At 50.9% G+C, this 27,923-nt stretch overlaps 11 protein-coding genes across 11 annotated transcripts; 7 read left to right on the forward strand and 4 right to left on the reverse strand.

Moving 5' to 3' along the window:
- Window positions 1-734: 734 nt before the first annotated feature.
- Window positions 735-1,104, forward strand: BU24DRAFT_3353 (uncharacterized protein). Its single transcript, XM_033523065.1, has one exon. It carries the CDS (start codon window positions 769-771, stop codon window positions 979-981), a length of 213 nt encoding a protein of 70 aa, XP_033388916.1. The 5' UTR covers window positions 735-768; the 3' UTR covers window positions 982-1,104.
- On the reverse strand, window positions 1,003-3,388 carry BU24DRAFT_445776 (uncharacterized protein). The gene is made up of 2 exons (XM_033530725.1): window positions 2,685-3,388; window positions 1,003-2,631 (listed from the first exon to the last, which is right to left on the reverse strand). Exons 1-2 carry the CDS (start codon window positions 3,055-3,057, stop codon window positions 1,229-1,231), a joined length of 1,776 nt encoding a protein of 591 aa, XP_033388917.1. The 5' UTR covers window positions 3,058-3,388; the 3' UTR covers window positions 1,003-1,228.
- Window positions 3,389-4,669: 1,281 nt separating this feature from the next.
- On the forward strand, window positions 4,670-6,204 carry BU24DRAFT_469342 (uncharacterized protein; the record flags this gene model as incomplete). Its single annotated transcript, XM_033532604.1, has 3 exons — window positions 4,670-5,519; window positions 5,574-5,981; window positions 6,043-6,204. The coding sequence occupies exons 1-3, from the start codon at window positions 4,758-4,760 to the stop codon at window positions 6,202-6,204; spliced, it is 1,332 nt and encodes a 443-aa protein (XP_033388918.1). The 5' UTR covers window positions 4,670-4,757.
- Window positions 6,205-6,878: 674 nt separating this feature from the next.
- On the reverse strand, window positions 6,879-8,782 carry BU24DRAFT_469346 (uncharacterized protein). The gene has a single exon (XM_033532605.1). It carries the CDS (start codon window positions 8,566-8,568, stop codon window positions 6,883-6,885), a length of 1,686 nt encoding a protein of 561 aa, XP_033388919.1. The 5' UTR covers window positions 8,569-8,782; the 3' UTR covers window positions 6,879-6,882.
- Window positions 8,783-9,039: 257 nt separating this feature from the next.
- BU24DRAFT_382519 (Inosine/uridine-preferring nucleoside hydrolase) lies at window positions 9,040-10,523 on the forward strand (the record flags this gene model as incomplete). Its single annotated transcript, XM_033524771.1, has 4 exons — window positions 9,040-9,096; window positions 9,158-9,676; window positions 9,728-9,733; window positions 9,785-10,523. The coding sequence occupies 4 exons, from the start codon at window positions 9,040-9,042 to the stop codon at window positions 10,364-10,366; spliced, it is 1,164 nt and encodes a 387-aa protein (XP_033388920.1). The 3' UTR covers window positions 10,367-10,523.
- A 790-nt stretch (window positions 10,524-11,313) lies between these two features.
- Window positions 11,314-12,387, forward strand: BU24DRAFT_445779 (glycoside hydrolase family 10 protein; the record flags this gene model as incomplete). The annotated part of the gene is made up of 1 exon (XM_033530726.1): window positions 11,314-12,387. The coding sequence occupies one exon, from the start codon at window positions 11,314-11,316 to the stop codon at window positions 12,385-12,387; it is 1,074 nt and encodes a 357-aa protein (XP_033388921.1).
- A 328-nt stretch (window positions 12,388-12,715) lies between these two features.
- On the reverse strand, window positions 12,716-13,152 carry BU24DRAFT_403681 (uncharacterized protein; the record flags this gene model as incomplete). The annotated part of the gene is made up of 2 exons (XM_033525592.1): window positions 12,716-12,892; window positions 12,976-13,152. 2 exons carry the CDS (start codon window positions 13,150-13,152, stop codon window positions 12,716-12,718), a joined length of 354 nt encoding a protein of 117 aa, XP_033388922.1.
- Window positions 13,153-13,886: 734 nt separating this feature from the next.
- On the reverse strand, window positions 13,887-16,455 carry BU24DRAFT_382525 (copper amine oxidase; the record flags this gene model as incomplete). The annotated part of the gene is made up of 4 exons (XM_033524772.1): window positions 13,887-14,609; window positions 14,660-15,205; window positions 15,260-15,962; window positions 16,015-16,455. 4 exons carry the CDS (start codon window positions 16,453-16,455, stop codon window positions 13,969-13,971), a joined length of 2,331 nt encoding a protein of 776 aa, XP_033388923.1. The 3' UTR covers window positions 13,887-13,968.
- A 1,140-nt stretch (window positions 16,456-17,595) lies between these two features.
- BU24DRAFT_456643 (uncharacterized protein) lies at window positions 17,596-19,315 on the forward strand (the record flags this gene model as incomplete). The annotated part of the gene is made up of 2 exons (XM_033531463.1): window positions 17,596-17,626; window positions 17,685-19,315. The coding sequence occupies 2 exons, from the start codon at window positions 17,596-17,598 to the stop codon at window positions 19,313-19,315; spliced, it is 1,662 nt and encodes a 553-aa protein (XP_033388924.1).
- A 4,073-nt stretch (window positions 19,316-23,388) lies between these two features.
- On the forward strand, window positions 23,389-26,140 carry BU24DRAFT_438112 (uncharacterized protein). Its single transcript, XM_033530241.1, has 3 exons — window positions 23,389-23,870; window positions 24,076-24,373; window positions 24,434-26,140. Exons 1-3 carry the CDS (start codon window positions 23,682-23,684, stop codon window positions 25,732-25,734), a joined length of 1,788 nt encoding a protein of 595 aa, XP_033388925.1. The 5' UTR covers window positions 23,389-23,681; the 3' UTR covers window positions 25,735-26,140.
- Window positions 26,141-26,611: 471 nt separating this feature from the next.
- BU24DRAFT_416255 (uncharacterized protein) lies at window positions 26,612-27,597 on the forward strand. Its single transcript, XM_033526409.1, has 3 exons — window positions 26,612-26,798; window positions 26,875-27,000; window positions 27,139-27,597. The coding sequence occupies exons 1-3, from the start codon at window positions 26,718-26,720 to the stop codon at window positions 27,466-27,468; spliced, it is 537 nt and encodes a 178-aa protein (XP_033388926.1). The 5' UTR covers window positions 26,612-26,717; the 3' UTR covers window positions 27,469-27,597.
- The last annotated feature ends 326 nt before the right edge of the window (window positions 27,598-27,923 follow it).

Consider the following 27,923-nt stretch of genomic DNA (forward strand, 5'->3'; position numbering starts at 1 on the left):
TGGATGAACGAATTGAGGAGTGAGCACGAGAGACAAGAGTGGATGATTGGGTGAATGGCTGCTGGGTAGAGTGGATGATGGCCCTGGTTGGACTGGCACTGGCACTGGCCATGCGAGTGCCAGTACCACGTCCAAGGCAGCTGAGTGGGTGAATTGATAGCAACCCCCCATGTACACACGCACATCAGATACCCTCCATAGATACCTAGGTACATAGTCTACTCCCAATAATCATAACACAACCCAAAGAATCCCAGAACATTGTCCAGGCCATCCAATTCCATCGAATCAAATCCAGCAATGGGGAAGAATTTGACAAGGGGAACGGCCATATTGGGGTTAAACCTAATGCTCGTGCTCGACCGTGCCCAATCTCCCTCCCTCTTCCGGAACGGATCGATTGGGATGAAAAAAAGGAGACAGCCTCAACTCAACGGCCACCAGCAGCGGTCTTGTCATGATGATCAGATCTGCCAGTCCACTTAAGTTTCAAGTCGTTAGCAGAATCGCAACGTTTCATCTCGTTGCGTTTTGACAGCGCCAGCCGTTGCGTACCCGTATATCTATGTGTGTCTGATCTAATAAATTACATCTATGCACTCGTACTCCAACATCGGAGAATTGTCATGTCCACTTTCCTGCACCTACTAATGTATCTCCAGATCCATCCTTCGCAGTGCATAACTAATTGGTTTCCCCGATCCGCATCCGATAAATAGTAAGCTCAATCAATAGCCTTAGATACCTAACTTATGCAACCCGGATCTTATGCTATACCATACGATGTGCACAATGACCAGAACACTTATCACACTCGCCCAATTCTCCACCACAACGCTTTCCCAATGCAGCCCAAGCGCAATGGATAATCTCAAACGTTCCGATCAAACTCCTGCGAACCGGCGATCCTTCGTAGCGGAATCGGCAAAGAGAAAAAAAAACGATCCAGTTGCCTGGTTCCGAGCGAACAGACGAGGATGAGAGTCCCCCATCTTAACTTCAGCCGGATGGATATATCTACTTGTTATGATGGCGACATCGAAGTTCCAACAACCTGGATTCCAGGTATCTAAAAGGGTTTCCTGGGAACAAAATATGGAGCATATATGAGCAGGGGGGGAATATACATGATTGATCACCCACGCATCCAAATACAACCCTCGTATGGGCTCATTCAACCAACCTATGTATAATTACAACACACGCTTATGAAAATACTTCAAACACCTCACCACCCAAACGTCTCATCGTGATAATAAACATCATAACCTTTCCTCACCCAAGGCTCCATCGCGCGGCCGAGTCTCTCCGTCAGGGCCTTCGGACCGCAGCAAAACACCGCGACTCGACTCCCCTTAGCAAACACCTCATCAACTATGCCCACGACATCCGGACGACCTCTCGCAACCGTCACGCCCTTCGCCGCTGGACCAGCCTCCTCCTCATCCGCACCCGACAACAACTGCTCGTTCTCCGCGAGCTCGATGTCCGCCTCTGACGCGCCGACCTGCGGACCTGGCGTACTCGACGACCCCGTGACGTAAATTTTGACATCGCCATCTACTGATCCATCTCCATTTTCGTCTCCCCCATCTCCCGCCAAAGCAAAGGCATCCGAAGCCCACCGCGTCTCCGCGAGACTCCGCACAGCCCACGCGAGATGCACGTGTGGTGCGCCCGCATTGCTCGCGACCTTCGACCCCGTGACGTGTCGGAACAGCGGGACGATGAACGTGGCGCCCACGCCGCCCGCGACGAGGAGGACCTCGTCGAAGGCGGAGAAGTCGGGGAGGCGCGTCGAGGCGCCGTAGGGGCCTTCGATGGCGAGCGGGATGGTCGGGGGAGTGTCGTTGGCGTGGGACGACGACGACCATGTTCGCGCGAGGTCGGCGAGGTGCTTGGTCGTGCCGTTGAGGGGTCTCGCGACGAGGAGGAGGTGGCGGTCCTCTGAGGGGAGCGAGGCGATGGTGAAGGGGTTAGTCTGCGTCATGAGGAGGAGCTCTTCGTAGAAGGGAAGGGTCGCGGCGTTCTGCGTTGGCTTCGTGAGGTAGACGTGCTGGCCTGGGAGCCACTTCAGTGCCGGGTCGCCCGGTGAGAGCGGGATGCGGACTTCGACGAGGTTCGTGCCCGGGAGGAGCTTCACGGTTCCGGGTCGCTTTCTCACGCTCAGGCTTCGTGATAGCAGGTGGATGGCGTTGACGGCGATGACCTCCCAGACGTAGATTCTGATGTGGGAGACGTGCAGGAACATGGCTAGGATGACCACGTTGGCGAAAGAGATGTGTGAGATGTAGAATAGTCGGTAGTTGCGTCTGCGAACCTGCTCGAGGGCGGTGGTGCTGATTATGGTGAAGAATGCAAGACTGATAATGCCGAATATGACGTCCCTGTCCTTAATCCTCTTCGCGAGGACGCCGGCGGCGATAAAGAAATACAAGTAGAAAGCGGCATGAAGAATGAACAGCACGTATACGATGCGCCCGAGGATCTTGTGGGCCGACTTGAGCTGCTCGTGGGATAGCCGTGTGAGCATCTGGATGGGCGACCATGGCGATCGCATAGCCAGAAGGTAATGCAAGGGAAGCTGAGATGCCCCAATGATGCCAAATCGTTTGGTCAAATGCAGGAAGTCTGTACTTGAATTAGTTTTGATCGTCTGAGCGGGGACATCAGTCTCTACGCACCATTGCCCGTCTGTATGATGGAAAGGCTCATCAACCATATGAACCAAATGCCGCCTCCGATCCATTCACCCCTCGTCCCCCAGTTTCGAAATAGAGGCCTATGCATCCACCACACCCACGCATGGAAGGTTTCCTGGGCCCTGCGAAGCCATACTAGCAGTACCCCGTCACGCTTGTTGAACGACGGAGACCGCGGCCGCATCTGAGACTCGAGGCCACGCCTCCCGATCCAGGAGGCCAGAAAGCATAATTGAAATATCAGAAAGACAGTCAGGACGGACCATTGAGCAATCCATGGATAAAACTCGAGCAGCATCCTCCTGGCATGCTTTTGGTCGTCGTCGAGAGTTACGAATTCGTAGCCGAGCACCATACTGCCTGCCCTCCAGAGATCTCGCCGACGAGCGTAAATGCAACAGTACAGCAAGCAAATTTCCTCCTCTTCAGATAGCCAGCTCCTTTTCAATCACTGGTGATGATAACTATTAAGCGAATGTTGCCTCAAAAAGGCCACGATGAAGTCCCCGGAATATCAAGCGTCGAAGTTTCGTTATTGTAAGCGGCAAATCATTCTTTCCTTTTCCCCCGTTGATCGATTGAGATACTGGCTACGTGTCCGCTAAATCGGCACAGTCATATTCGCTCTTTATTTTATGAAGTAGGAAAGTAAGAGAACGACGCTGTCAGCTTTGAGGAAAGCGATGGGCATGGGGGGTTGGCTGAGTAACATCTGGACGATTGTTGGAGCTAGGCTAAGACAAAGCAATGGCTTAGCCTCTTTTGGCATTTACCTGCTCATTGCGTGCGAGCGACTTCTTTCTGGTACTAAAGGGTATAGTCCGTCAATTTATCAATCATATTCTTCTTCTTAATATATTCGAATTGATTCATAGACCTTATTCTCACCTTATCCGCAGAACACGCAGGTGACTATTGCGTTTGTTTATAGATGATTCAAGTGCAAGATGAAGTGGTGAGTTAAGTGTCATGCGGAGGGCATACAGTAGTTCAAAAGCATAAATCACAGTGAAAATGAAGTAAAATCGCGAGCATATCTATCTTCTAAAATTACTCTTCTAACAAGTACACTATTCTGAACTGCCTTCTCTAAAATCCTAGTCTGCGCTCACGGCGCAATCCTTTCGATGCAACCTTCGGAGCTGGCTTGCATTCACAGAAGTCATTGGCATGTATCAGTGCCCTGGTGATCGTTGGCGGAAGCGCGGTCTTGAAAGCGACTTTGTTCTGAGCTCTTTCTTGCCAGACGCCCTTGGTTCCGGAGCAGAGCGGAGGTTATGGAATCATCTTAGACAAAGTATTTATGTTATGCTTCTTGCAATGCGTACTTAGGTGTACTTGTTGCATTAACATATAACTATTATCTTTATCTATGTAGTACTTTTAAACTACAAGGTAGAAAGCATTACATCTACTTATTTAAATAAAAGCTTGTTTACCTCATTTGAGTTATTGATAAATATCCTAGGTAGTACGGGGCAAAAGATACATACCTGTTGAAATTAGCTTGATAGATGTGTGTACCTAGGTGCTGTGAAAATGCAAGGTGGACTTGTAGAACGATGTGAGCATAGATACGGTGAGTAAATGGAAGATAATGCGTTTGCTTTAACGGTCAATTCATCATTTAATTCTCGACCACGTTCTTGAAAGCTTTGCAATTGATGATTGAGATGTGCAGTTTTGCGAGACTGAATGGCGGTAGACCAGGTGGGACGTGTGATGTGGCAGACAAGCTCTTCATCGGATTGGTCGGACAATTGGAATGGCCAATCCTACGAGGTACCAACCTACAAATAGCTGGATGCTGCGAGGTCTCCGTGCCAAACATTCAGCCGTTAGAGCTAAATCCTCAAAAGCGGCACGGATGACATTGTGGTTGTCTTAGCTTAAGTTCTTGGACAGGATTACCAACCTCAATCGTAATCAACCCTTTCCATAATGGGAAAGAGGCTGCACATGTATTGGCTCAATCAACCATTTAAATGTTCAACATGTGCTCAAATGTAGAACCTTAAGTCGACGTCCCTTGTTCTCTCTCCCATTTTCATCAAGATGTTAGGCGCGACTCCAGAAACGAAGTCGCCAGTTCGCCAGGACGAGTCATCTCACCAGTCCACTGAACTATATTCATATACCTTCTTCTCACCGCAAGGCGCCACCTTGCGGAAATCACTGGTCCCAAGTCTTGTTCTACCTATAATCTACAATATAATTCTGCTTTGGGTTTGTCTCTCATTGGTCCTTGGATCTCTGGTTCCGAACAATGATGTATCCAAACTCAAGGTAACTGCCCTCAATCTCGATGATGGAGCATTCGGTACAGGCCTAATTCAAGGCATCCAAGCATCACTTATTTCACCAGGTCCGCATCTACGCTGGGATATTATCAGTAATGGCAACAGTGTGGAGCAAGATGAGAATTGGAGTCAGAACGTAATTCAGGACGAGAAGTCGTGGGCTGTACTCCAAATCTCCGCCAATGCATCTTCTAGTTTACGAGCCGCTCTAGTGAATGGGGACTCATCGTACAATCCGCTATCGGCTGTAACTCTATATTTCGCCTCTGCTCGCAACCAGGTCACCACGCTTGCAGTAGCTATTCCAGCTATCATGGGCCTCGCAAATCAAATCATCCCTGGGTTGGCTGCGAACTCCACCGCATCCTTCCTGCGTTCAGGGCTGAATGACACCGCTTTACAGACCAGTCTGAATTGTCCGCAGTGCCTTGCATTACCTTATGCTGTAATGCCGGTCGATCTCATTCCTTTCTATCCATCGGTGGCTTTCGGTTCCATAAACACTGGCCTAATCTTCGTAAGTCTTCCTTCGTCGCGTCTTAACACGTTCCCCATGCTAATTGTGCAACAGCTCTTAGTGTTCACATTCAACGTTTTCAGCATCCTTCGAGCCACCGCCGAACTCCACGGGCATCTCATGACTCTCCAAACACACATCGTATCCCGCACCATCAGCTCGCTGGCATCCTACTTCATCCTCTCCCTGATGTACACCCTCTGCCTCCTGGCTTTCTCGATACCCGTCACGGGGAAGTTCACCCCAGCCGGCTCCGGCTTCATGGTCCTTTGGATGCTAAATTGGTGCACGATGGGTGCGTGCGGACTGGTCATGGAAAGCACATTCACCATCATCGGGATGAAATGGGCGCCATATTTCCTGAACATCTGGCTAATCTCAAATGTATGCGGCTCTTTTACAAGTATGGAATTGATGCCGGACTTCTACGAGTATGGCTATTGTATGCCCTTCTACCATGCCGTGAGTGTATCCCCTGTGTCTTATAAGCCCTGAAAGGGTGGAAAGTTGACTTCAAGTATAGATTCAAGCAATCAGAACGATTCTGTTCGGCACAAAGAGCCATCTGGGCCTCAATTTTGGAGTTCTCGTTGTTTGGGTGTTTGTCGGTTGGGCTGGCATGGTGTTGGGTACAATGTGGAGGATTCGGAAGGGTAGACGGACAGGAGTGCATCACGTGCCGTAGATATGATCTGCAAAGAGAGCGAATAATGAATCAAACAAATACAGGTGGTCGTAAGTATTGGTTTTGTATGATGCATCCCCTCACCAAGCCTCCGACACATCGATATGTCAGGGTAAACGTCCCGCGGGCTCTCATGATTTGACTGGTTGTTACCTCCCTTATACTTGTAGTAACATAGACGTGGAATTTTGAGGTCAAATCAGTTGGAGAGCTGATGGTCGCTTTTAAGCCCCGTCAAAGTCCTGGATGCCGTATCCCTAGAACTGCTCGAAGACTTTACTGTAGAGTGTTGTTTCTGCAAAAGAACAATCCGAAACAAAATAGAGAAGATGAAGCGCCGTTTTCTTCCTAGCATTGCGTTTTATTCTGTCCTTGATCTTGCTTATGTTCACCGCAAAGGGATTGCGTTGGTGTTAATAGTGTGAACCGGTGGGTCTACTCAACTTCGAGAATTACAAGTCAGATGGTCGATCATTTCTTTGTGCTTTTTATTAACACATACACTTCCACAGGAGTATACTCCAGCCACTTAGTAGTCTTGAGGCCTTGCGAGTGTACTCGTAATTGTACAGATGTAGGTTGTAGATACATATATTTTGTATACATAATCTAGCTGTTCAGAGTGTGTTGTAGCCAATTGAAAACATACTTGCAAATGTTTAGCAGGACACTACCACACTACCAATCGTACTCCTCTGCCACCTTCTCTAGTTGCTTCACGACTGTTTTCATGAACGAGCCTAAACCCCAAACAACAATGTTATTCAGTCCAACCATGAAGGACTTCCCCCGCTCCAGGAAAAGCCCATTGTAACTATCCAATGGACTGGACTCGAACCTGCGCACACCATCTTCAACGACTGTCCAGTGGGCCCAGATTTCGATGATAGGGCCTTGGGTACAGATAGAAAAGAACAGAGGCGGATCAGTCCTCAAGGAAGCGGGCGGAGCATCAGAACTTGTTGCATCGCAAGCTGCCAGGTCGTCAAGATCAAGCTGAATCTTAAGACCACAAGCCGCGGAAACCGCAGCTTGGTTCTCTGCCTCGAAGATTTGTTTACCGGTTGAGTAGGCCTTGCACTCAATAACAGCAAAGGGAAATGTGAGATGTGAGCCGCGTGCGGTGGGTATGGGGTTCAGTACTGGTTTGACCGTCTCCTCTGACTCGGGTTGCTCCGCCTCTTCCTTTAACCATTCGAAGAAATTCATTGCCCTTGAGTTACTGCGCTTTGACGACGAGAGATCAGCAATGAGAGAGGTGAGATCTATGCCCAACGAGAAGTCCGGACGCGGAGTCTTGACCCAGAATCCCGGTGGAGCTGGAGGAGGCATCGCGCTCAACTTGTTGGCTGGCTCAAGGGTGGGTACACTGGTCGTTAAGCATTCGGGTTGCGTGTCGAGCTCCTTGTTGCCAGCATCAGTCCGCTGGCGCTTCCGCGGTGGGGCGGAGATGACTTTAATCACAGGTTTTACAGGTTTGAGGTCTTGTCGCCAGTCGGCGGATGGCTTGAAAGAAAGCTTCTTCTCACCCAGGGCCTTCAAAGCCTTGATGGCACTCAGGAGTATATGAGCAAAGGAATCCTCGTTATCCTCAGACCTGACACATTCGCGACATTCGTCGCGAACTTGTTCGGCTATGGCGTGGAGTTTGGCTCGGCGCTGCTCGGTGACTTCAGCTCCGATGATGAGGTCGATCGTGGCCTGGATGTGGGCAGGGGGGTCAACGTGCATCCAGATCTGCACGGCCTGAAGACTTGATTTGCGGTACTTAGAGGTAGTGCTAGCAGTGCGAGCCGTCCATTCCGTCTCCACTGGTTGTGAGGCTGTAGAATGCCGTGATGGGGTTCGTCTGGAAATCTGAGTGCTGGTTGCGGGGCCCATGTCTTCACCGTTCAATATTCCCAATAGTTGAAGGTTTTTCTCAGAGAGTTGGTGGGTAGAGTGAGGGATTTCTTGCTCGAGCGCTGGAGCTTTAGTACCCCCATGATGTTTCCCTTCAACAAAGAGATTGTGTTTGGGTGAAGGGGGTCGACTGGACTGTTTGTATGGGGGCAAAGGGGGTGTGTCTTCTAGTTCGTCGTGTTCGGCTCCAGAATCTTCCTGCAAGCGCACCCATGAGAACTCATGTTGGGGAGAAGGGAGTCTTTGAAGCCGGTTTGCGAGGCGCACATTGTTTGGCTTATCAACCTTTGCAGCTTCAGCTTCAACTTCAGATACTTGGGTGGGAGATAATCCTTGCAATCGCCTGCTACGTCGTGTGCCAACACGTGGGGCAAACTTGTTATTAAGACCCTTGACTTGAGGTGCGGTTTTGAGCCGGTGCTTGTGATTCTTGATGGGTGAAGAGCCCTGTGGCCGAACCATTTTGCATGGAGAAAGAGAGAGAAGTGAAGCACAGTGAAGTGCTGTTTGTACATGAAGGAATCGTTCGACAGGATATACAAAGAAGGAGGGACGTCCAACTATAAATATTGTTTGCTACTTCGTAGAATAAAGAGAGAGCCAGCCATATCTAGACAAAGCCCAATAAGGTTAGATCATTTCCAATGCTGCAAGGACGTCAAACCCCACCAATCACCAATCTACGTATGTATGTATGTACCTTTTGGTTGAAGAGCCTCCGCGTTTGCCGAAGCACTAAACCCCTCCCCTCACTCATTCCCCACGTGCCCACTAAAACTGCCCGCAGGACTCCCACTCCCATCTCGAGACCCTGCATCTCGTGTTCCGTTCACTTAAACTATTCTAAAACCACATCAGATAGCCAGAGCTTCTACCAATTGATTCAATCACAAGCTGCCAACGCTATAGGTACTGTAGATGCAGGCTGCAAATATGGCTTCCCCCGCAAGCGGCAAGATCCCCCTCTGGCTCGACTGCGACACAGGACATGTAGGTATGACGAGCTATATGTGTAGATTCCACGAGCTTCAATGATGCTGATTTGCTGTAGGATGACGCATATGCACTTCTTATCAGTGCCCATGACCCCCGGGTCGAATTACTAGGTGTTAGCACCGTCCACGGCAATGCCTCACTTGATCAAACAACATTCAACACAAGAGGTGTCCTCGAAGCACTGGGAAAGCGTGAAGTCAAGGTCTACTCCGGCGCAGCAAAGCCGATTGTCCGCGATGCAGTTCACGCTGCTGATATACATGGAGAATCCGGACTCGATGGCGTCACACTGTTGCCCCAGCCGATTGAACCAGCGGCTACCGATGTTGGCCATCTCGAGGCTATGTACAGAGCGCTTATGTCGACGCCTCCGAATACCGCATATCTCGTGTCTACTGGTACCTTGACCAACATCGGGTTGCTCTTTCAGAAGTACACCGACTTGGCGAAGCATATCAAAGGTCTAAGCATAATGGGCGGCGCCGTTGGTGGAGGCTTCACGAATGCTCCTATGGGGAAAGTCAAGGGCGAAGGTGAACGTTTTGGAAACTGGACCGCATATGCAGAATTCAACGTAAGAATTGATTGCTCCATGTCTTGATTGATACCCGCTGACAATGCATAGATTTACGTAGGTTCCTCAGCAATTTCTCGAATGATATCGTCAGCTTACCTTTAGCAGTGTGATCCAGAAGCATCTCAATTTATTTTCTCTCATCCCGACCTGAAGGCAAAAACCACCTTGATACCCCTTGACCTCAGCCATCAAGTCCTTGGTACCAAAACAGTCCGGTATACGCAATTGTTCGGGGCCGATCGACCTCTAGACGAGTCTTCTGCGAATTCAAAGAGCACGCCGTCCCCACTTCGATCTCTTTTCACACAGATAATGTCATTTTTCGCCGGAACGTATGCGGAAGTGTTTGCAATCACGGAAGGACCGCCATTGCATGATCCACTCGCCGTTGCAGCGGTAACTCATCCAGACATTTTTGACGACAAGGGAGGGGAACGCTTCCAGGTTGAAGTGGTAACAGAAGGTGTCCATTCGGTAACCCAGTCTGATGTCGGCGAATTGGGTCGTACTAAAGTCACCAAGCTCGCTCCTGGCGAAGGTGGCTGCAGAATCCCCCGCGGCGTCGACCTTGCTCAATTCTGGGGACTAGTTGAAGGCTGCCTCCAGAGCGCAGATAAGGTTAGCCCAATGCCAAAACTTACATTTGAAGAACTCCAGAAGGAAGGTGTTTTTGTGGGCGTGGTATGATTGATGGCTTCGCCATGATCTTTAGTCTCGTCATTTATAGGGCCTTGGGAATTCTTAGAGGGTAGAAATTCATAGAGAGTCGTACAACGAATCAAGATCATCGCCAGGCGCAACACTTACGAAACCATGCACGTCAATATGTGTATGAATATGAGCTAACGGGAGGAGAAATAGAAGGCTTCTGGAAGACAAACACAATTTAGCCTGTTCAATTCTTAGCGCATTCTTTGTCGCCTTAGCACCTTAGGTATGACAGAATCACTACTAGACGGTTAGATCCTCAAATATCCCCGTTCCGTGACAGCACGGCTTACGGCTCGACGGAAATTGTCCTTGCGGGGTAATTGCCATCTTAGACTTTGGCCGCGATGCTCTTCCTCCGAAGCGTGTTCTTGCGTCCTACAACTTAACATGACCACGCCTAGTACTATAAAATGACCTCCAAGAAGTCAATCATCTGAACCGCAGGAATCTACATATGTTTCATAACATCCAAATGACTTACGAGCGATCCAAATCAATGGGCGCACGCCACCCCGGCTATTCTCATGGCGGACATTGACAGAGATTCAACTCCAGTCAGGGACCATCTCCATCCAAGACTACCACTTTGGTCTAGTCTCTTCGCCGCACTTTATATACCCTGCAAGACTTGACTCTACCTCACTTTACCCGCGGCGATCTCCTGCTCTTCCTTCTTAGCTCAACGGCCCAGCCTGGTGTTTGGATTGTTCTGGTTGTGATGTGAACGGGTTACCGGTTCAATTTGCAAATGTGGGCAATGTTTTGGTGATGACACCGAATTGCAGGTCCACTCCTCTAACCTGGAGACTGGGGGGAACTAAGTATATAATCAAGAGCTACGGACCTCAAATTTTGAGAGCCAGGGCAATACACGTTGTGAGCCTCGCCATTCTCGTTGTCGTACCAATTGGCCTTTCACAGCCATGAAGCTCTCAATCTTTGCTGCGGTGCTTGCCGCCCTTCCTCTGGCAACCTCCTCCCCAACCTGGGGACCTGGAAAGGGCCCCTACGGACCGAAAGATAAATACCCTGGCCTTGCTGTGCTTGCAAAGAGAGCCGGTCTTCAATACTTCGGAACTGCCATCGACAATGTCGTCTTGAACAACACTAGATACGTCTCGATCGCGCACAACCGCTCCGAGTTCGATCAGGTCACGCCCGCCAATGGCCAGAAGTTCGTCCACATCGAGCCTCAGCGCGGAGTCTTCAATTGGACCCTCGCGAACCAGGTCATCAAGCCCGCGAAGAAGGCTCGACAATCCGTCCGCTGCCACAACTTCATCTGGCACACGCAAGCCCCGGAGTGGCTCGAGTTCGGCAATTGGACCAAGAAGGAACTCGTCTCCATCATGGAGAACCACATCAAAGTCGAGGCGCGCTACTTCTACGACACCTGCTTTTCGTGGGATGTCGTAAACGAGTCTTTCAACGACGATGGCACGTTCCGCGAGACCTTCTGGTACAAGACGCTCGGGAAGGAGTACATTGAGCTTGCGTTCAAGTTCGCGCGCAAGTACACCTCGCCGCGAACCACGCTATACTACAACGACTACGGCATCGAGAAGGTCAACAACAAGTCCTTGGCGATCGCCGAGCTCGTCAAGGACTTCATCAAGCGCGACATCCCCATCGACGGTGTCGGCCTGCAGGGCCACTTCCGCATGGCTACCGCACCCAAGTACGAGGAGATTAGCGCCTCGATCGCGCAGTTCAACAAGCTCGGCGTCGAGACCGCCATAACTGAGCTCGACGTCCGCATCGAGCTCCCCGACTCGCCCGAGAAGAAGGCAAAGCAGGCGGAGGGATACGCCAATGCGGTCAAGGCATGTGTCGATGCGGATGATTGCGTCGGCGTGACAGTGTGGGATTTCTGGGACCCCGTTTCTTGGGTGCCGTATACCTTCCCTGGATGGGGCAACGCATGCCTTCTCGATGATGACTTCAACAAGAAGCCTGCGTATTATGCAGTTTCCGATGTGTTGCGGGCCGCTGCCTAGGAAGTGACCTGCTCGTCCATAAGTTCATGCTAGTCGAATTAGTTGTAAACAAGTAATATATCACGATTACATATCCACATCACAAACCATGGAAAATTAAGCTGACCAAAGTGTCTTTATTTGCCTCTTGAAGTCCCTGATAGCCGTCTTGTCAGAAATCTATCATAGTCATGTTAAGCCACCCATCCCCTTCCACAACCGACCACGCCGTGATAGACCCTGTCCGACCATTCTCTTTCCCCATCAGAATCTACCAAAGTGCCTCCATTCCTCATTCGATTCATCCCTTCACCCCGCCCTTCAGCAGCTGCAAATTTCTCCGCAGCAGTCAGCACGTGGAGAAGCCCTCTATCCCACTACTTAGGACATCCCCAAGAGCACTTCCCGCACTCCTGGTCCCGGCCGCGCATGTAGTAGCAGCAGTACTCGAAGCACTGCCTGAAAGTATTCGGAGCATGGCACTCGCGGTTGTAGTACGGGGTTGCGCAGCAGGCCTGCCGCAGTGCTGTCGTTAGGTGCGGAGCTCTTTCACTTTGGATGTTTGGAGATGGCAGAGAGGGAGAGGGAGATGAGGGGAGATTGACTTACGGTCATGCAGGGCGTGTGGATGTCGGAGCACTTGTGCGATTTGCACAGGTGGATCCAAGAGCCATCGGCGGGTTCGAGGGGGTTGGAGGTGAGGTTTACGGCGGTGTTGGTGAGAGGTGTGCCGATTGTGAGGGTCAGGAGGGGGAGCAGAATGGTAGCTGTTGTGAGGAGCTTCATCGTGAAGAAGTCTGCTTCTCCGGCGGTTGTTTTCGTGTTTGGATTTTGGTTTTGACAGGTTTTTGGGGGGATTGAGAAGTTGGTGGTTGAGGGAGTGGGTTTAAGTAGTATCGTGAAGTTAGACTACGCTCCCACCTTCACTCCCTCAATCCCCCACGTACTCTCTCTTCGCCCTTGTTTCCCACCGTAGATCTTATTTGAATCGTACAAAATTCAATCGTACAAAGCGTGCAAACACCTCAAATATACACCGCCTTCCTCTACAAAAGATTGCTCGCATGACACCTCTAGGCCTTTTAGCTTTCTACGCAAACACCATCCGTCAACCTAGCCTAGCGGTGTGTAATCCAGTCTTGTTTCCCACATTCGAAAACGAGTTCTCGATGAAGGGGAACAGAAGGTTTATGGGAACAAGGAGGTGCGTTTACACAGACTTTAATTATTTCTTAAAGGTTACGCTAGAGGAGCGCATCTCCATTATTGGAAGATGGGTGGAGAGGAGAGGGGCAGACGGCGTACCGCTATTGTTCATGATCTGATATTCTACAGTGCCAACAGTGGAAACAATACATATTGGCTTTTTAATGTCAGTTGGTTCAAACATAAGGATGTTAAGATAAAAAACCAATATAGCATATCACAAAAGACAGATAAAGGTAGTACCTAATCTATGCATTTTTTATACTCTAAGACTATATACTTTAGGCACAGAAGAACTGTAAACATTGATACCAGCAGCGCAAACGTCTACAGTAGACTATTTGCCTTGCAGTAGACAGCCTTCCTCTATCTGCCTTTCGTTCCAACCATCTACATTTAGAACACACCCAACAACTGATCATCGTCCCTCAATGGGAAGGACTTGGGCGGGTTGGCTCCGTTAGTCTCAGGGACAACACTGCCCTTCTTATCACCCTCGCGCTTGTTGAAGATAACAGCATTGGTCAGATCAACGGTCTGCTCGACATCGCCCCAGTTCTGCGGCGCAAACATGACACTGCTGTGAGCCTCTGTCATCAACGTGTTCGGGATGTCCTCAGCGCGAGTGTAGTGATGCATGCCTAAGTTGAACCAGACCGCGAGATCTTCCTGGATGAGGCTCTCGCCGTCGAAGAAATCGTAGAAGGCTACCATGGGGTCGGCGGGGAGGTTCTGGTTGAGGGCGGCCGAGGAGTGGGGTTCGGTGTCGTGGTGACGAGAGACGGCGAAGGCTTGCTTGTAGGCTTCGCCGTTCTTGAGGAAGAAGGGATTGGTGTGCGAGGCGAGGTGGACGTTGGAGAGACCGGGGATCACGCGGTAGCCTCGGGGAAGTCCCCACTTGTTGGTGTGTGCTTTGTTGATGACAGTGTACATGGATTGTCCGTTCTTGGGGAGCTCGAGAAGGGCTGAGTCTTCATTGGCGAGCTCGGTGATGTTGTAGCGCATTTGCTCGAAGGTGCCGAGCTCGGGGTACCATGCTGGATGGCTGGTTAGTATTGGTATGATTATTATGTGGGTCTTGACTCACGCTGGGTAATGTTCTCTACGATAATGTCGGTCTTCTGGAAAGTGTTGTTCGCATCGATGAGGTCGAAATCGGCCTTGAAGTTCATCACGTGGGTGTGAAGGGTTCCTGCAATGGTCTCTTGGATTCGTGGTCCCCATTTGCCTTCATCATCAGGTCGGTAGTAGTTAGCTTGGACGTAGCCCGAGGCGCGAGCATCAACGGCTATGCTTCCATCGACGAAGAATTGGTAGTCCCAGAGGTAATCATAGTTGCCTACGGTAGCGATCTGGCGAACTGTCAACTTGGATCCCTTGGTGCTCTGGGTGTAAGTCGAGTCGGTGTGTCGCGTCACCGGGAAACCAATGTCAGATTCGAAGATGCATAGTCCGTTTTTCTTGTTGACTACTGACTCGCCATTGGTCAAGGTCGCGTTCCAGTAAGTTGCGTGGTATGGGCAGTCATAACCGGGGATGAGACGACCAACATCGATGCCGATGCCGTAGAAACGGTCGTTGTAAGCCGTACCAGCCTGGAAGGGATTGTTGCCAGCGTATTGTGCAACAGCATCTAGAAACCTAATCAGATATAATATATGGATAAAAACCCTCCAGAAGGACTGACCTTGAAGCGAAAGCTCGTACAGAATTCGCTCTCCTTTGTACTTGACGTCAAAGAACTGAATACCAACATCGCGATCGAATCGTGTGTAGAAGGACCATCCGAGATACTCGACATAACGGTTCTCGTCATCGACCTTGTATCGCTTGCCATCCAACTCAACACTGACGGGAGCCAATCGGTTTTCCAATTCACGGATCGGGCCCTTGCGATCTTTCCTCAAGAAGGATTCATCGCTCGAAGGGGGAGGTGACTGTGTGATCTTTCCAGCTTCGAATGCCTCTCTGAAGTCCTCGACGGATGTATATACGACAAGATTATAAACAATCATCCTGCACTTGTACAACGCGGGGTCACTGCCGCCAATGTCGAAGTTGACATACAAGTCGGAAGGCTGGTCGTAAGGGGCAAGTCCGGCGCGACGCCATGGCGTCCAGACGTACGAAGTGCTGCCGTCCATGGAGGAAGGCGACTGGACAAAGTAGGCAGCGTTGGTCCTCTCATCATCGGCGCCATAGTACTGCAGGCCAGTCAAGTTGAACGTGATATCAGCAATGCTGGACATAGTCTTGGTGACGATTTCATCGATAGCAGCAGATCTAGGACCATCACCGACTCGGGCATTGAATGGGACGCGTGCCGAGCGAGAGTAGAAGTAGTCGAGGGTCTGAATCGTCGTCTCTGAGCTGACTGGAAGAGGTCCGACCTAATCACGTCAATTCACGTTCCTTCTAGTCGTCAAGATTTGTCGGACTTACATAGTATTCAGAGACATCGGGATCAGCCTTGCCACCCTCGTTGATGACAACTCTTGCATATCGAGGGGGCAGGGGGCCATTTCCGTCCAGGTATGAAAGAACATCGGTCTTGTTCGGGTACAAGGACTCAATGATCCAGATGTAGTTGTCGGTCTGGGACAGGGTCTCGCTCTTGGTGGATGTCAAGTTGAGGTTCTGCTTAGGGTCGTATAGCCATGCTTTCACGTCCGACAATTCGGCTTCGGATAGAGGAGTGAATGGCGATGGCAATTTAGCCACCGTAGGGATATCGACGGGAGCAGGGCATAAGGATTCATTGTTACTGCGCCGGCTCAATCCAGAGAATACAGTTCGGGCAGGAGATTGAACACTGGGTGCTGCTGCCACCAGGGAGTGGAAGGGCAAAGAGAGGAAGAAAGACACCGCGAGAGAGGACCTCATGATGGCAGAGACAACGAGCTGAAGTGGCTGCTGAGAGATGCAAACAATTGAATCGGACCATGAGCGACCTCATATTTATATTTTGCATGCCTCCGATTGCTCATCGGAGCTTGTGCATCTGGATAGATTCTTATCTGCTATCTTGCAATGTGCTTCTTAGTACGTTGAAGCGTGGAGCTTCTTTTGGTGTGCGATTTTCTCATTCCCTACTTTGATATGGAGTTCGCTATAGCTGTTGATGCTCTTCTCATGCTTGTACAAACATAGATTTTAGCTACATATTCCGAATTGGGTCTGGAGAGATGGTCACGAATGGTTCCATGATGGACACTAGACCTCATTCAGCGCTGATATCCTGTACCCCTGTCGCCCATGTGCCTGCACAGTTTCCTTGTTCTCTGAATGGCTGGCTCAAGCCGTCTCGGCCATTCGGTGCCCTTTTCCGAACATCCCGCTAAACATTGGGCTAGGTACTCGTAGTTCATCAATCAAGCAAGAGATAAGGAGGACCCAACTTGTGCTTGTACTTGCTTGCACTCGTAGATGCATCTGCTAGCCACCGCCTTTATCGCATATCTATCATTGGCACCCCGCACGATTTGCAATACAAACTACACGGCCACTGAAGTCTGCCATACGGTCGACATTGTCCGTTCAAGCGATCGGCTGTATCCCAAGTCCAGACGCCAGTGGAGAAGATGAAGAACGCGGAATTATGCGCTATCAACCCCACGCCCTCGAACGCGGAGTAGAAAATGTTCCAATTGTCCCGCACTTTTACCGTCGCCCTCACTCAAGGTTGAAATTTTATCATCATAGATAAAGAAACACCACACAACTGAGTCATCATGGCTGTCTTGGCATGATAAGAGGAGGGCCGCCGAAGTTCGCACGGCAACGATTGGCCGGTCGTGGTGTTCCTGAATGGGACAGCTGTACGTAGCATGCAGTACCCAGAGGCTCGGGCTATGATTTTTTGTCGACGTCTATGGGATGTGAAGTGTCCATCACTTCGCTGCGAAACCGTGAAACCAATGGGCATTGTATCGATGGTGTCGACGAATCCGATCATATTGAAGAACGCGGACGTTCAAGGAGTGACCATTGTGGGCTTCACAGTGTGCGGTTGAGCTTGCTCAGATGTCATCCTTCTTCAGGCGGTCGCGTACTGGTGTGTGTCCCCACCGTTCGTCCCCAATGCTGTTCGCTATTCTGACAGTCAATTCGAGGTTGTGTGGATTGCAAGCATCTCCGAATCAAATGCGACGAGTCGAAGCCAACATGCAAGAGATGTGAAGTGAGAGGTGTCGTATGCGGTGGATACCCTCTCCAGATCCGATGGGTCAATGATCCTTCTCCAACCGACGAGCCTGCCCGTGCCCTCAAGAAGCAACACCAAGGACAGCACAACATCATTGAACCCTCGGGTTTCTCGAGAAGCTATGAGAACCATACAAAAGCCCTCGAGCTCAGGACTGGAAGCATCTATCTTTCCGACGTACATTGTATGCTGGCGTTCCCGGACAGGCTTCAACTACATAGCACATTGGACAAAAACCTCTACGACCATTCTGTGTCCACACTACCAAACTTGGTGTTTCTGAACAGATTGCGTTCCCACGACATCAACAACGCGCACATATGGGCCCTACACAATGCCGACTCCGGCGTGCGTGCCGCATTACTTCTATCATCCGCCACCCATCTCTTCATTAAAGGATGCGTGCCCGAGGTAGATTTTCTCAAGATCCGACAAAGGGCGTTCCGCGCCGTCAGGACCGGAGTTGAAGCCAGCCTGGGACGTAGAACCAGACGCACCTCCAGCATATCCAATTGCCTTTCCATAACAACAAACGAGCAAAAGCCACCTTCGTACGGCCTGGACGTCCTCATCACCGCCTCGCTCAAACTCGCCGCCACCGCGCTCATCAACGGAGAGCTTCTCGAAAACGCACTTCCCATCCTACAGGGCACCGCTTTCCTCGTCATGGAACGCCATCGATTAGCCCGGTCGAACTCTAGCGACATCTCAGCGAACGAACCCAACTCGCCAATTCTAGCGATATCCGTCAGAATGCTGGCCTACTTCGACATCATGTCGAGCGTGCCCTGCGCCCGAGCCCCCTACCTCCCTGAAGAATACTGGCTCACAGACAAACAATGCACATCGCAAGAGAACATCGACGGCTCCGGGCTCGACCCGGCAATGGGCTGTTTCCCCATCGTCTTCGCGCTCCTCGGCCGCAGCGCCGCCCTCATCGACGCCCGCTTCTCCGGATCCCTAAGCCCATCGCACGCCACCAGCATCGCACAAACCCTCCTCCACGACCTCGAACACTGGGCGCCCCTCCCCCGCCGCCTTCAACACCCCAACGCAAGCCCAACCTCCCCACCTCCCCACGACGACGAATACGCCATCTGCGTGTCGGCAGGCAACGCATACAGCCTCGCAACCCGGATCTACCTCCTCCGCAGCTGGGACCACGACCCGGACTCCCCCGCGATCCAGTCCCTCGTCAAGCAGCTGCACTTCGAAGTCCTCAACGTGCCCATGCACTCTGCGCCCATGACCGCCATGCTGTGGCCGCTGTGGGTGCTGGGGTGCGAGAGCTACACGGCCGAGATGCGGGATGCGATGGTGCTGCGGACGTTGGGCCTGCTGTTCGAGAGGAACACGTTTAGGAATATTCAGCAGACGCGGGAGATGCTGGAGTCGAGGATCTGGAGGCTGGAGGGAGGTGACCACGGGGGTTTGGACGGAGGGGATGAGGAGGGGCTGCGTGATGGTTGTCGGCGGTATGGACAGGCTGAGTGGGTGAGGTATTGCTGGGAGGAGGGGATTAGGCTTATATTGGCTTGAGGTATGGGCTGGAAGTAGTGGGGAGGTGGAGGGAAATTGTATTACTATGGAGATATGGTTACGATATGGTTTTGGAAGGAGTTTCTTCTTATGGGACAACGCTTGATTATGTGAAAAACGAAGGGTCTTAGAAGAATGATAATTTTGTAGTAGCATTTATACAGAATTCTAATAGATATTGCCAGTTCGTATGAACATTTTTTTTGTCAGACGAGCAGCGTCTTCTTTTCATAGGATTTTTTCGCTCATTTGTGAAGTCATTCTGGAGCTGTTCTGAACTAGTGGCGGAGTACACATAATTTTCCGTCCCTCGAATATCAACATTACGAATTCTGCCTGTTTCACTGGTAACCCAAGAGAACTTGAGGAGGTATTCCAAAATATCACGTTCTTCAAGATTTTCTGATTGCTTAGATAATATTCATGTATATCTAGATACTCTTATTAGTATGTTTTTTTCTAATAATGTTTACAACACCAGACCCCGCCTAGCACTCCGCACTCCGCATTCTGCTCTTGGAATTCCAAGACCCCCTCCCTTGTGTCAGTCTCGGCAACTCCAGAATTCCAAGATTCCACCGTGCCGGTTGTCCGTGGCATTCTGTCATTGCGTTCTACGCTGTGCAGAAGTCTGTATGCGATTCTTGGGGGTTCCGCCGTTCTATCGTTCTAGAATATGGCCCATGACGACGGTACCTACGATGGAGACCAAGTCCCACCGTTTTGGCGGCAACGTATTTAGTGAGCTATCAATTGATGATAGTTCAACCGTGTAGTCGCAGTACCATAAACCTTCATGGTGACCTATCTTGGTATGAGGTCATTCCCTCGTGTGCAAAGTATTCTCTGTCATACCGATGCATTGCTCTAGAGTCAGGCTGACCATTTCACATTTCCAAGAGCATCGATATGCAGTTTCGTCCGTAAGATACCACGTGGTTGCCCGCAGGAACCATATCACATTGACTAATAGCCCTCATATGCACAGCTGCCACGGTCGGGGATCAGGCTTGCGTGTCGTCCTGTGGCTATGGCCTTGGGCAGGTGTGGCGGAGACAGAGTACAACATGCTCGCGGTACAACACGCTCGCGTTTCTGCAGTAGCTAACTGATCCTGGAGGACGATATGCAGCATTTGCAGATGTTAGCTAAAAGCTGACGACTGTGGTGGCTGCATTCAGCAATATAAACGATGGGTGCTACAGGCCGGTGCATCCTCGGACATTTCTTTGATTCTTAGTGAATGCTGCAATAGTATGACTATTGATTCTGCCAATATTGCAATACCAACTGTTCATATTCAACATGGTCTAAGGCATTACTGACAGGCGTAGGCGCGGATGATTGGAATGTGGGTCATGTGGCGTAATGCTGTGGCATGAGTTGAGGTGGCTTCACCAATTCGCAGTATGACGATGACGGACCTCAACGGGAGACGGCACTCGAGGTGTGGAGATCGTGCCTCAAAGCCTTGGTGTAGGTACATTGATTTGGTTATCTAAAATTGTCGGTCGAGGCTGAAAAGATGGCTCATCTTGTAGCATATCGGAGACATTTGACAGACACTCATCGCAAGTTACAAGCCTGGTCTCTCTAGGCTGTAATTGAAAAGACAAGTGTTGATTGCAATGCTTTTTGCGGTAATTTGGGTACGATTTCGAGAGATTCCATTGTGTTGCTCAAAAGCTGGGCATTTTCTCGGCATATCGGAGCTCTTGGAAACTCTTGGAACCAAGACCACGGGGTCTCGGCAGAGTGGAAAGGACAATTGGTATCGCAATCAGGAATAATGATGAATTCAATATTGTGTTGATTTAGCAAATACGCCGGGATTGGTTGACCTGCTTCTGATGAATTTTCAACGCCCTGCAAGGTGCTCGGACGTAGGAAAATGCGATTATAAGTTACCGGACGTCGTTGACAAACCTCAACTGTGAAGCTCGTACTCCACAATTGGGATCCGTCGAGGCAAGTGTGACAATGAGGGGGTCGTAGTCTGCGGAATGTGGAACAGTGGTAGAATCACCAGCGGCCATTGTCCCTCGTGCACCATATGACGGCTCGTTGTGCTTGCGAGCATTGGCCTGTGTTTGATGTCGAACCTTATATTGAGGTTTCATTGTACGGAACTGGTGACATGTCGAACCAGCTCGTTTTATAATATGGACCCACTGGTAAGAGAATGCTATATTTGCAAACGAGGCTTCATGAACACGGACGCTGTAGAGTTTCTCTCTGTTTCGTCTTTCTCAGATCACAGAGGGCCTTGACATAGGGATATTTACGTTTCTTCTTTGTGTAAAGATTGGGTAGAAGCCGCGCAAACTGGTGAGAAACCACGAAGTATTCCGTGTTCTGTTGCATGTTAGCATGATGCTGCTGTCCAGCGCACTACATCTGCCCCCTACGTGTATGGACACAGTTCGTTGTTTTTAGTCATTGCTCATTCTCACGGACATGTACGGAGGAGGTTGTCGTTCCATCGACAAGAACAATCCGATCCTGGAAGAACTTGGTGAATCCGCGAAGAAATATCCAGATGCTAGGAATTAGATTAAGCCAGCGAGTATAGAACTGGAAACAGATATATCTTGTCCGCACCAACTGGCAAGGATTTAGGCTTGCAAACAGTACAGATGTTGTTCAGGTGCAAGAGTAAAGAGGTGAAGTGCTTAAGAGGTGTATCTGATTGGATAGTAGGATCATACGATGGTGAGGTAATTAAGCGCAGGCACACTGCAAGACGCGAGGGCAGAAACGCCGGCTATGGAGACGCGATGAGATGTGTGGCTGTTGTGAAGACGTCATGAGACACATTCGCAGGGCTGCTGTGGCCGTTAAGAGAGCAGGCAGAATGTGGTGGTGTGATGGTGTTGCACAGCTGGCTGCGCACACGAAATCACAGAAAGAGAGGGAGGAAGGGGGCAAGGGGACAGACAGCATGTTAGTAGCACAGGAAGAACGAAGAGCGGAAGAGGGCCAGCCAAGTTCTCCTCCCGACAAGAATTCCCGTACCTTGGCCCGTCTCAGTGTGATCATGCCGAGGATTTTGGCTTTGTCCTGATCGACACGCGTTCCAGAGGTTGGCCGGTGTCAGCGCGAGAGCCCGGCGAGCATGTGGACAGTGAGGGAGGGTAGTGGTAGTTAGGGGGAATGGCTCTGTACTGAATCCGGGGGTGCGACCGTGTGAGGAGGGAGACCCGTAGGACCGTAGGGAGAGAAGAAGAAGATGAGATGTGGATTGACGGATGAGTATTGCCGGACGATGAGGTGTTTTCCTCTTTGGACTCCCTCCTCTTCATAACAGTTATCATCTATTCCTCTAGGGACGAAATGTCCGTCTCACCGCCGCTGGAATGAGGGATAAAAGTGAAAGTGGGCGAGACGGGATTCTACACCTACGGACACTGGAGGGGTGAGGTTGGAGTAGGATAGGCCGAGGACATGCATGGATGCATGAAGTGGTTGACTATTGAGGCGAATAGTTGCTCGTGGTATGGAGGAGGGGAGGAGATGGAGAATGAGATGAGGATAGTGAGGGTGAGTGTGTGTGAGTGCTGAATGGCGAATGGTGAATGGTCGGATGAAGGAAGGCGCGAAAACTGCCAAGGCTTGGCTGAGGTCGACTGTACAAAAGAGGAATGGTCGCAGGGGCTGAGCATTTTTTGGCACAACACGAGCAAAAGAACCTGGCCTGGTGAAGATGGGGAGATTGGAAGATGGAGATTGGATGAAGGTTTTGGTACGAGGTGAGAGGTCGAGTCATACTAAGTGTAGTTTACTGTGTAGTTACTGTGTAATCAGAGGAGGCGAACTTCTTTTTATTACATGAGGTGGTTACCTACCTACACAGTAGGTGGTTTAGGTGGTTAAGTGGTTAGACGGTTAGGGCCTTGTTGTTGAACCAAACAAGGGGCAAGCTCCTTCCTTGGTGCATCGACTAAGAAGAGACTTCGGGCTGGGCTGGGCTGGCTGGGTTTTTTGATTTTGGGGGGAAGCGGCGAGCGGGCCCAGCCTTTCCGCTCTTTCCCTCTTGGTACTTGTACTCCTCCCTTCCCCCAAGCCCTCCCCCCCGCGCTTTCCGATTTCCTACTTTCTCTCTCCTCTCACTCTTCTCTACTCTCCATCTGCAGTAACCTCGCACCTGGTTCCTCAGTAAAGAAGACTCCGTCTTTTTTTTAATCTACTTCCTCGCAATACAGTTGCGAAAGCAATCCAGAGACACACGATTATCACTTCATTTTACTATCGCTGGTAGTCCTCCCATCACTCTGCGCGTGTTGCGATAGACAATCGAGCAAAGGGTCTCGGCATCAAATTTTGCCAAGCGCATCTCAACACCATACACCAGTCTGAATATCTCACAATGAGCGACGCTGCTGCTCCCCAGGCCACTGTGCCTCCACAGGCCACTACACCACAGCAACAGCCTCAAGGTACTCCCACACAAGCCGCTGCTCCTACGCCTGCTGCCTCCAGCATCGCTGGCGGTGACCAGCTCGTTTGCCAATGGCAGAACTGTGGCGAGCGCTGCCCCAGTGCTGAACAGCTCTATGTAAGTATAGATCTATCGCGATGCGTTTTCGTGCTCCCTGGGAATATTCCTCAAGGTGCACTTGCATCAGTGTTGCGACACGTTTATTTTCGACGCGCCGAAGGAGAACCGTCGGAATCATTCGTGTGTCGCGCTCAACACTTCAGCATCGAAATTCACGTGATCACCATTTTTGGCAGAGCACGCTCGCTAACCAGCTCAACAGGACCATGTTTGCGAACGCCATGTCGGTCGCAAGAGCACAAACAACTTGAACCTGACTTGCCAGTGGGGTAACTGCCGTACCACGACTGTGAAGCGTGATCACATCACCTCGCATATCCGTGTACACGTTCCCCTCAAGCCTCACAAGTGCGACTTCTGCGGCAAGGCATTCAAGCGCCCTCAGGATCTTAAGAAGCATGTCAAGACCCACGCTGACGACTCTGTTCTTCTACGATCCCCCGAACCCAACCGCGGCGGCCACCCTGGTGCTCCCGGCTACCAAGGTCAGGGCGGTAAGAGTAAGTCCTTCCCTCGACGCATGCCCCAATTTTCTTTCAAATCCAACTAACGCCCTACAGTGGTCACTGACTTGCAGGCCCTTGCTGCTACAGCCAGCGGATACTACCCAGGCGATGGCTCCATGGGTCCCGGCGCAGGCTACGGCCAGCAGCATCCTGGGGGTGCTCCAGGCGGCTTCTACGGCGGCCCTCCTCAAAACTCTGCCTACGGCCCTGTGTACTATGCTGTCAACCAGGCCCAGCAGTTGAACAACGACTCGTATGAGGTCCGTAAGCGTGCTGCTTACGATGCTCTGAACGAGTTCTTCGGTGACGCAAAACGCCGCGCCATCGACCCTTCAACGTACTACGATGTAGGCCAAAGGCTCATGGGGCTCCAGGGAATCCAGCTCCCTGCTGTCCTGGGTGCTGGCTACCAAGGAGGACTTTCCGACTACGGCCATGGAGGCACCATGGTCGCTCAGCCTTCCCACCCTCCCATGCACCCCTACTCCTTGCCTCTGCCTAACTTGAGGACCAAGAGTGATCTGCTCAATATCGACCAGTTCCTCGAGCAACTGCAGAGCACCGTGTATGAGAACCCCAACCATGCCGCTGCTGCTGGTGTTCAACAGCCTGGTGCCCATTATGTTCACACTGGCGCTACTTACCGCTCAAGCCACTCCCCACCAGGATTGGCCACCACGCATCCTCAATCGTCACATGCCACTGCTGTCGCATCCACCGCCAACGACACTCCCGCATTGACACCCGCCTCCAGTGTTCTATCCTACGGCTCTCAACATTCTCCTGGATCTGGACACAACTCTGCCGTTTCTCCTACCTCAAGAGGCTCTATCGGAAGCATGTACCCAACTTTGCCATCTGTTAGTGCCATGTCTGACATGTCGGCTGCTGCTCCTTCCTCTGGTCTCGCACCCGCATTCGACGCTGATGGCCGCCGACGATACTCTGGCAACCTCCTCCAGAAGGCTGCTCCCGATCGACGCGGCAGTGATCAGATGGACACATCCGAGGACGGTGGATCTACTCCCAAGGAGTCCCGCAACAGCCCTGAACATGATGCCCTCCACCACAACGTCCATCAATTGGCGATTGGCTCACCAAAGGTTGACCCCGCACTCTCCATGCGCTCCCCCAGCCAGGTGTCATCTACCTCGACCGAACAAGCCGGCGAAGCCTCCCAGCAATATTGGGTTGAGAACATCCGTGTCATTGAGAAGCTCAGATCCTTCATCAAGGAAAGACTTGACGCTCATGATTACAGCGATAACGAGGATGATGACTCGAAGCCTCGCGTCAGTGAAGACGAGCACAATCTCTATCCTGTACTCCGTGCAGTCCAGGAGGGACGAGAATAAAGCAGTCCAATACTTTTGGCTACGACGTTATGACAAGGGCAAGGGAAGGCGTTTGGTTGAGTGGCAGAGGAAGGCTTTGGATCTGTCTGGACTCACCAGTACATGGGTTGGCCGGTTTATTATATATTTTACATGTCTTTTTTTTACATGTCTTCAACTGTTATACTTCGAATGCGTTGTCTTCGGACGATGCTGCTGCCTACGCACGCAGCTTTTACTGGCAGAATACTCTCTCTTCTTCAGTTTTCTAGTTCTTGTTTGGTGCATCCACTACGGTGGGTAGCTCGTTCGGCAGTACGTTGTTATACTCTTCTTTTCCTTTGAGGGCAGATTCGTCTGCTGCAAAGACGATTGTTACACTATTTAGTCTGCTGTTCGAAAATCAAGTTTCAAGTTTCCTGTCTTCACAAAAAGGTGTCCCTGCTATGACGTGACTGATGTACCCTCCTGCTCGCTATATAATCTGGATCAATGGTTCACGTTGTTCACGTTGTTCGCGCGTGGCAGATTGCAGGTTTCTCTTATCGCCCGCCAAGGCCCTTTGACACATTCCGCTCACCCAAGCTATCGGGAGGTTCATCCCCCACACTTCCCAACCCATTGGCCCATCATCCCGCGACTGGCTATGGATGGGATGGGTAGCAAAACGAAAGATTGGGTTGAGCCCAAACAAGATCTTCCAGTGATCTACGTCGCGCGACAATCCACGGGCAGAAGCTGAAGACTCGTAATAAATGTCCGACCCTAGAAAGCAATTATGCATGTGATGGCGCCCCACTCATCACTACCATCAATTCCAGGCACATAGCTTCATCCTATCCTTTCTTTCCTCTCACACCATCTCTTCTCTTCTTGACGTCGTCTATTTCCAATCGAACTCACTCACACTTTACTAATACTAACACTCTTGCTGCTTCCACACACCACGCAGTCCTCAAACCTTGGTATATTTCCAATTAACTCATTACATCGAACATAGCAAGATGCCTACCTGGGGTCGTGGAGGTGCAGGCAACATCGTAACGGAGGAGCAGATCAAAGAGCAAAACAGGAGGGCCGCCGAGGTATGCACCCAACACACGAAAACCACCTTTTCAACCATCCAAACTCTCCGGGAGAAATTCTGAAGAATGTGCATAGGACATTGAGGCCAACCAAACTCTCACCAAGTCTGCCGCACCCCCGGCGCATTCGGAAGAACCGCAGAACGCACAGCAGCAGCAATCACCCGCTGATTACGCACACATGGGTCGCGGCGGCGCAGGGGTATGTTCATGACGTTCATTCTTTCGTATCACATACATCTTGCGATGCTCCGGTACCTGTCTTCATCATGACATGGTTTGAGCTGGAGCCCTTCACGCACTTCTCCCATTACATCCTCAGACCTAACACCGCACACAGAACTGGTACCAACCCACCTCCCTCCGCACAAACGGCACCTTCTCCACCACCCCCGACTCCACCGCTGCGCCAGCACCGACCAGCAAGCCCAACGTCTCGACGCCCTGGCATCCCGATACTCAGGAGCTTCCCGTGGCACGCGCGGGACGGGGCGGAGCAGGGAATTTCGTGTGGAAGGGAGACGATGTGGAAGCGGAGAGGAAGAGGCTAGAAGAGGAGGAAAAGAAGGGAGACGCTGTGAAGGAGGGCGTGGAGAGAGATGTCGAGATTGGTCTGCAGAAGCCTGGTGCGGTGGTTTTTGGAGGAGAGAAGAGGGGGAGGGGTTGGTGAGGTTAGGTGCAACGCTTTAGGGCGAACGAGATGGGACAAGAGAGGCTTTTAGAATACATGCAAGACTCTGGGAGTAGGATAGAGTTGTCATACTCTGCAATTCGTTCGCGTTCCATGCTTCCTTGGAATTTGATGTGACATTTTGGTGAACTGACCTCAAGAAATACGAGGAGAGGTTATGATAAGATCAGATGGCTCGATGACATTCCTTGCAAAGCTTCTACGGGAGCTAGACGGCGGAATGCCCCACGATCAGCCTTAACAGGGCCGCCTGGTAGGACAAGGGAAAGTCTTAAGCGATCAACTAACTACAAGCATCATCTCAATTGAATTTCAAGCCTGTCCATTGAGGTGGCTAGAAGGAGAAGGGTTTTATTATTATCTTTGCTTGATAGAGTGCGGGTCAACGGCTGGCTGCCGTTCGGAGGGTTGAGTCTGGCCTGTTGCTATGGCAA

The sequence above is a fragment of the Aaosphaeria arxii genome (assembly GCF_010015735.1).
Source record: "Aaosphaeria arxii CBS 175.79 unplaced genomic scaffold BU24scaffold_1, whole genome shotgun sequence".
Classification (NCBI taxonomy): domain Eukaryota; kingdom Fungi; phylum Ascomycota; class Dothideomycetes; order Pleosporales; genus Aaosphaeria; species Aaosphaeria arxii.

Bases quoted from the DNA above. Each gene is read 5' to 3' on its own strand.
- BU24DRAFT_3353 (XM_033523065.1), top strand. From the start codon at position 769: ATGCTATACCATACGATGTGCACAATGACCAGAACACTTATCACACTC.
- BU24DRAFT_445776 (XM_033530725.1), bottom strand. From the start codon at position 3,057: ATGGTGCTCGGCTACGAATTCGTAACTCTCGACGACGACCAAAAGCAT. The intron at 2,632-2,684 runs GTGCGTAGAGAC...ATTCAAGTACAG, and splicing joins CATCATACAGACGGGCAATG to ACTTCCTGCATTTGACCAAA.
- BU24DRAFT_469346 (XM_033532605.1), bottom strand. From the start codon at position 8,568: ATGGTTCGGCCACAGGGCTCTTCACCCATCAAGAATCACAAGCACCGG.
- BU24DRAFT_438112 (XM_033530241.1), top strand. From the start codon at position 23,682: ATGAGCGACGCTGCTGCTCCCCAGGCCACTGTGCCTCCACAGGCCACT. The intron at 23,871-24,075 runs GTAAGTATAGAT...CCAGCTCAACAG, and splicing joins CCAGTGCTGAACAGCTCTAT to GACCATGTTTGCGAACGCCA. The intron at 24,374-24,433 runs GTAAGTCCTTCC...AACGCCCTACAG, and splicing joins CCAAGGTCAGGGCGGTAAGA to TGGTCACTGACTTGCAGGCC.
- BU24DRAFT_416255 (XM_033526409.1), top strand. From the start codon at position 26,718: ATGCCTACCTGGGGTCGTGGAGGTGCAGGCAACATCGTAACGGAGGAG. The intron at 26,799-26,874 runs GTATGCACCCAA...GAATGTGCATAG, and splicing joins AAAACAGGAGGGCCGCCGAG to GACATTGAGGCCAACCAAAC. The intron at 27,001-27,138 runs GTATGTTCATGA...CACCGCACACAG, and splicing joins TGGGTCGCGGCGGCGCAGGG to AACTGGTACCAACCCACCTC.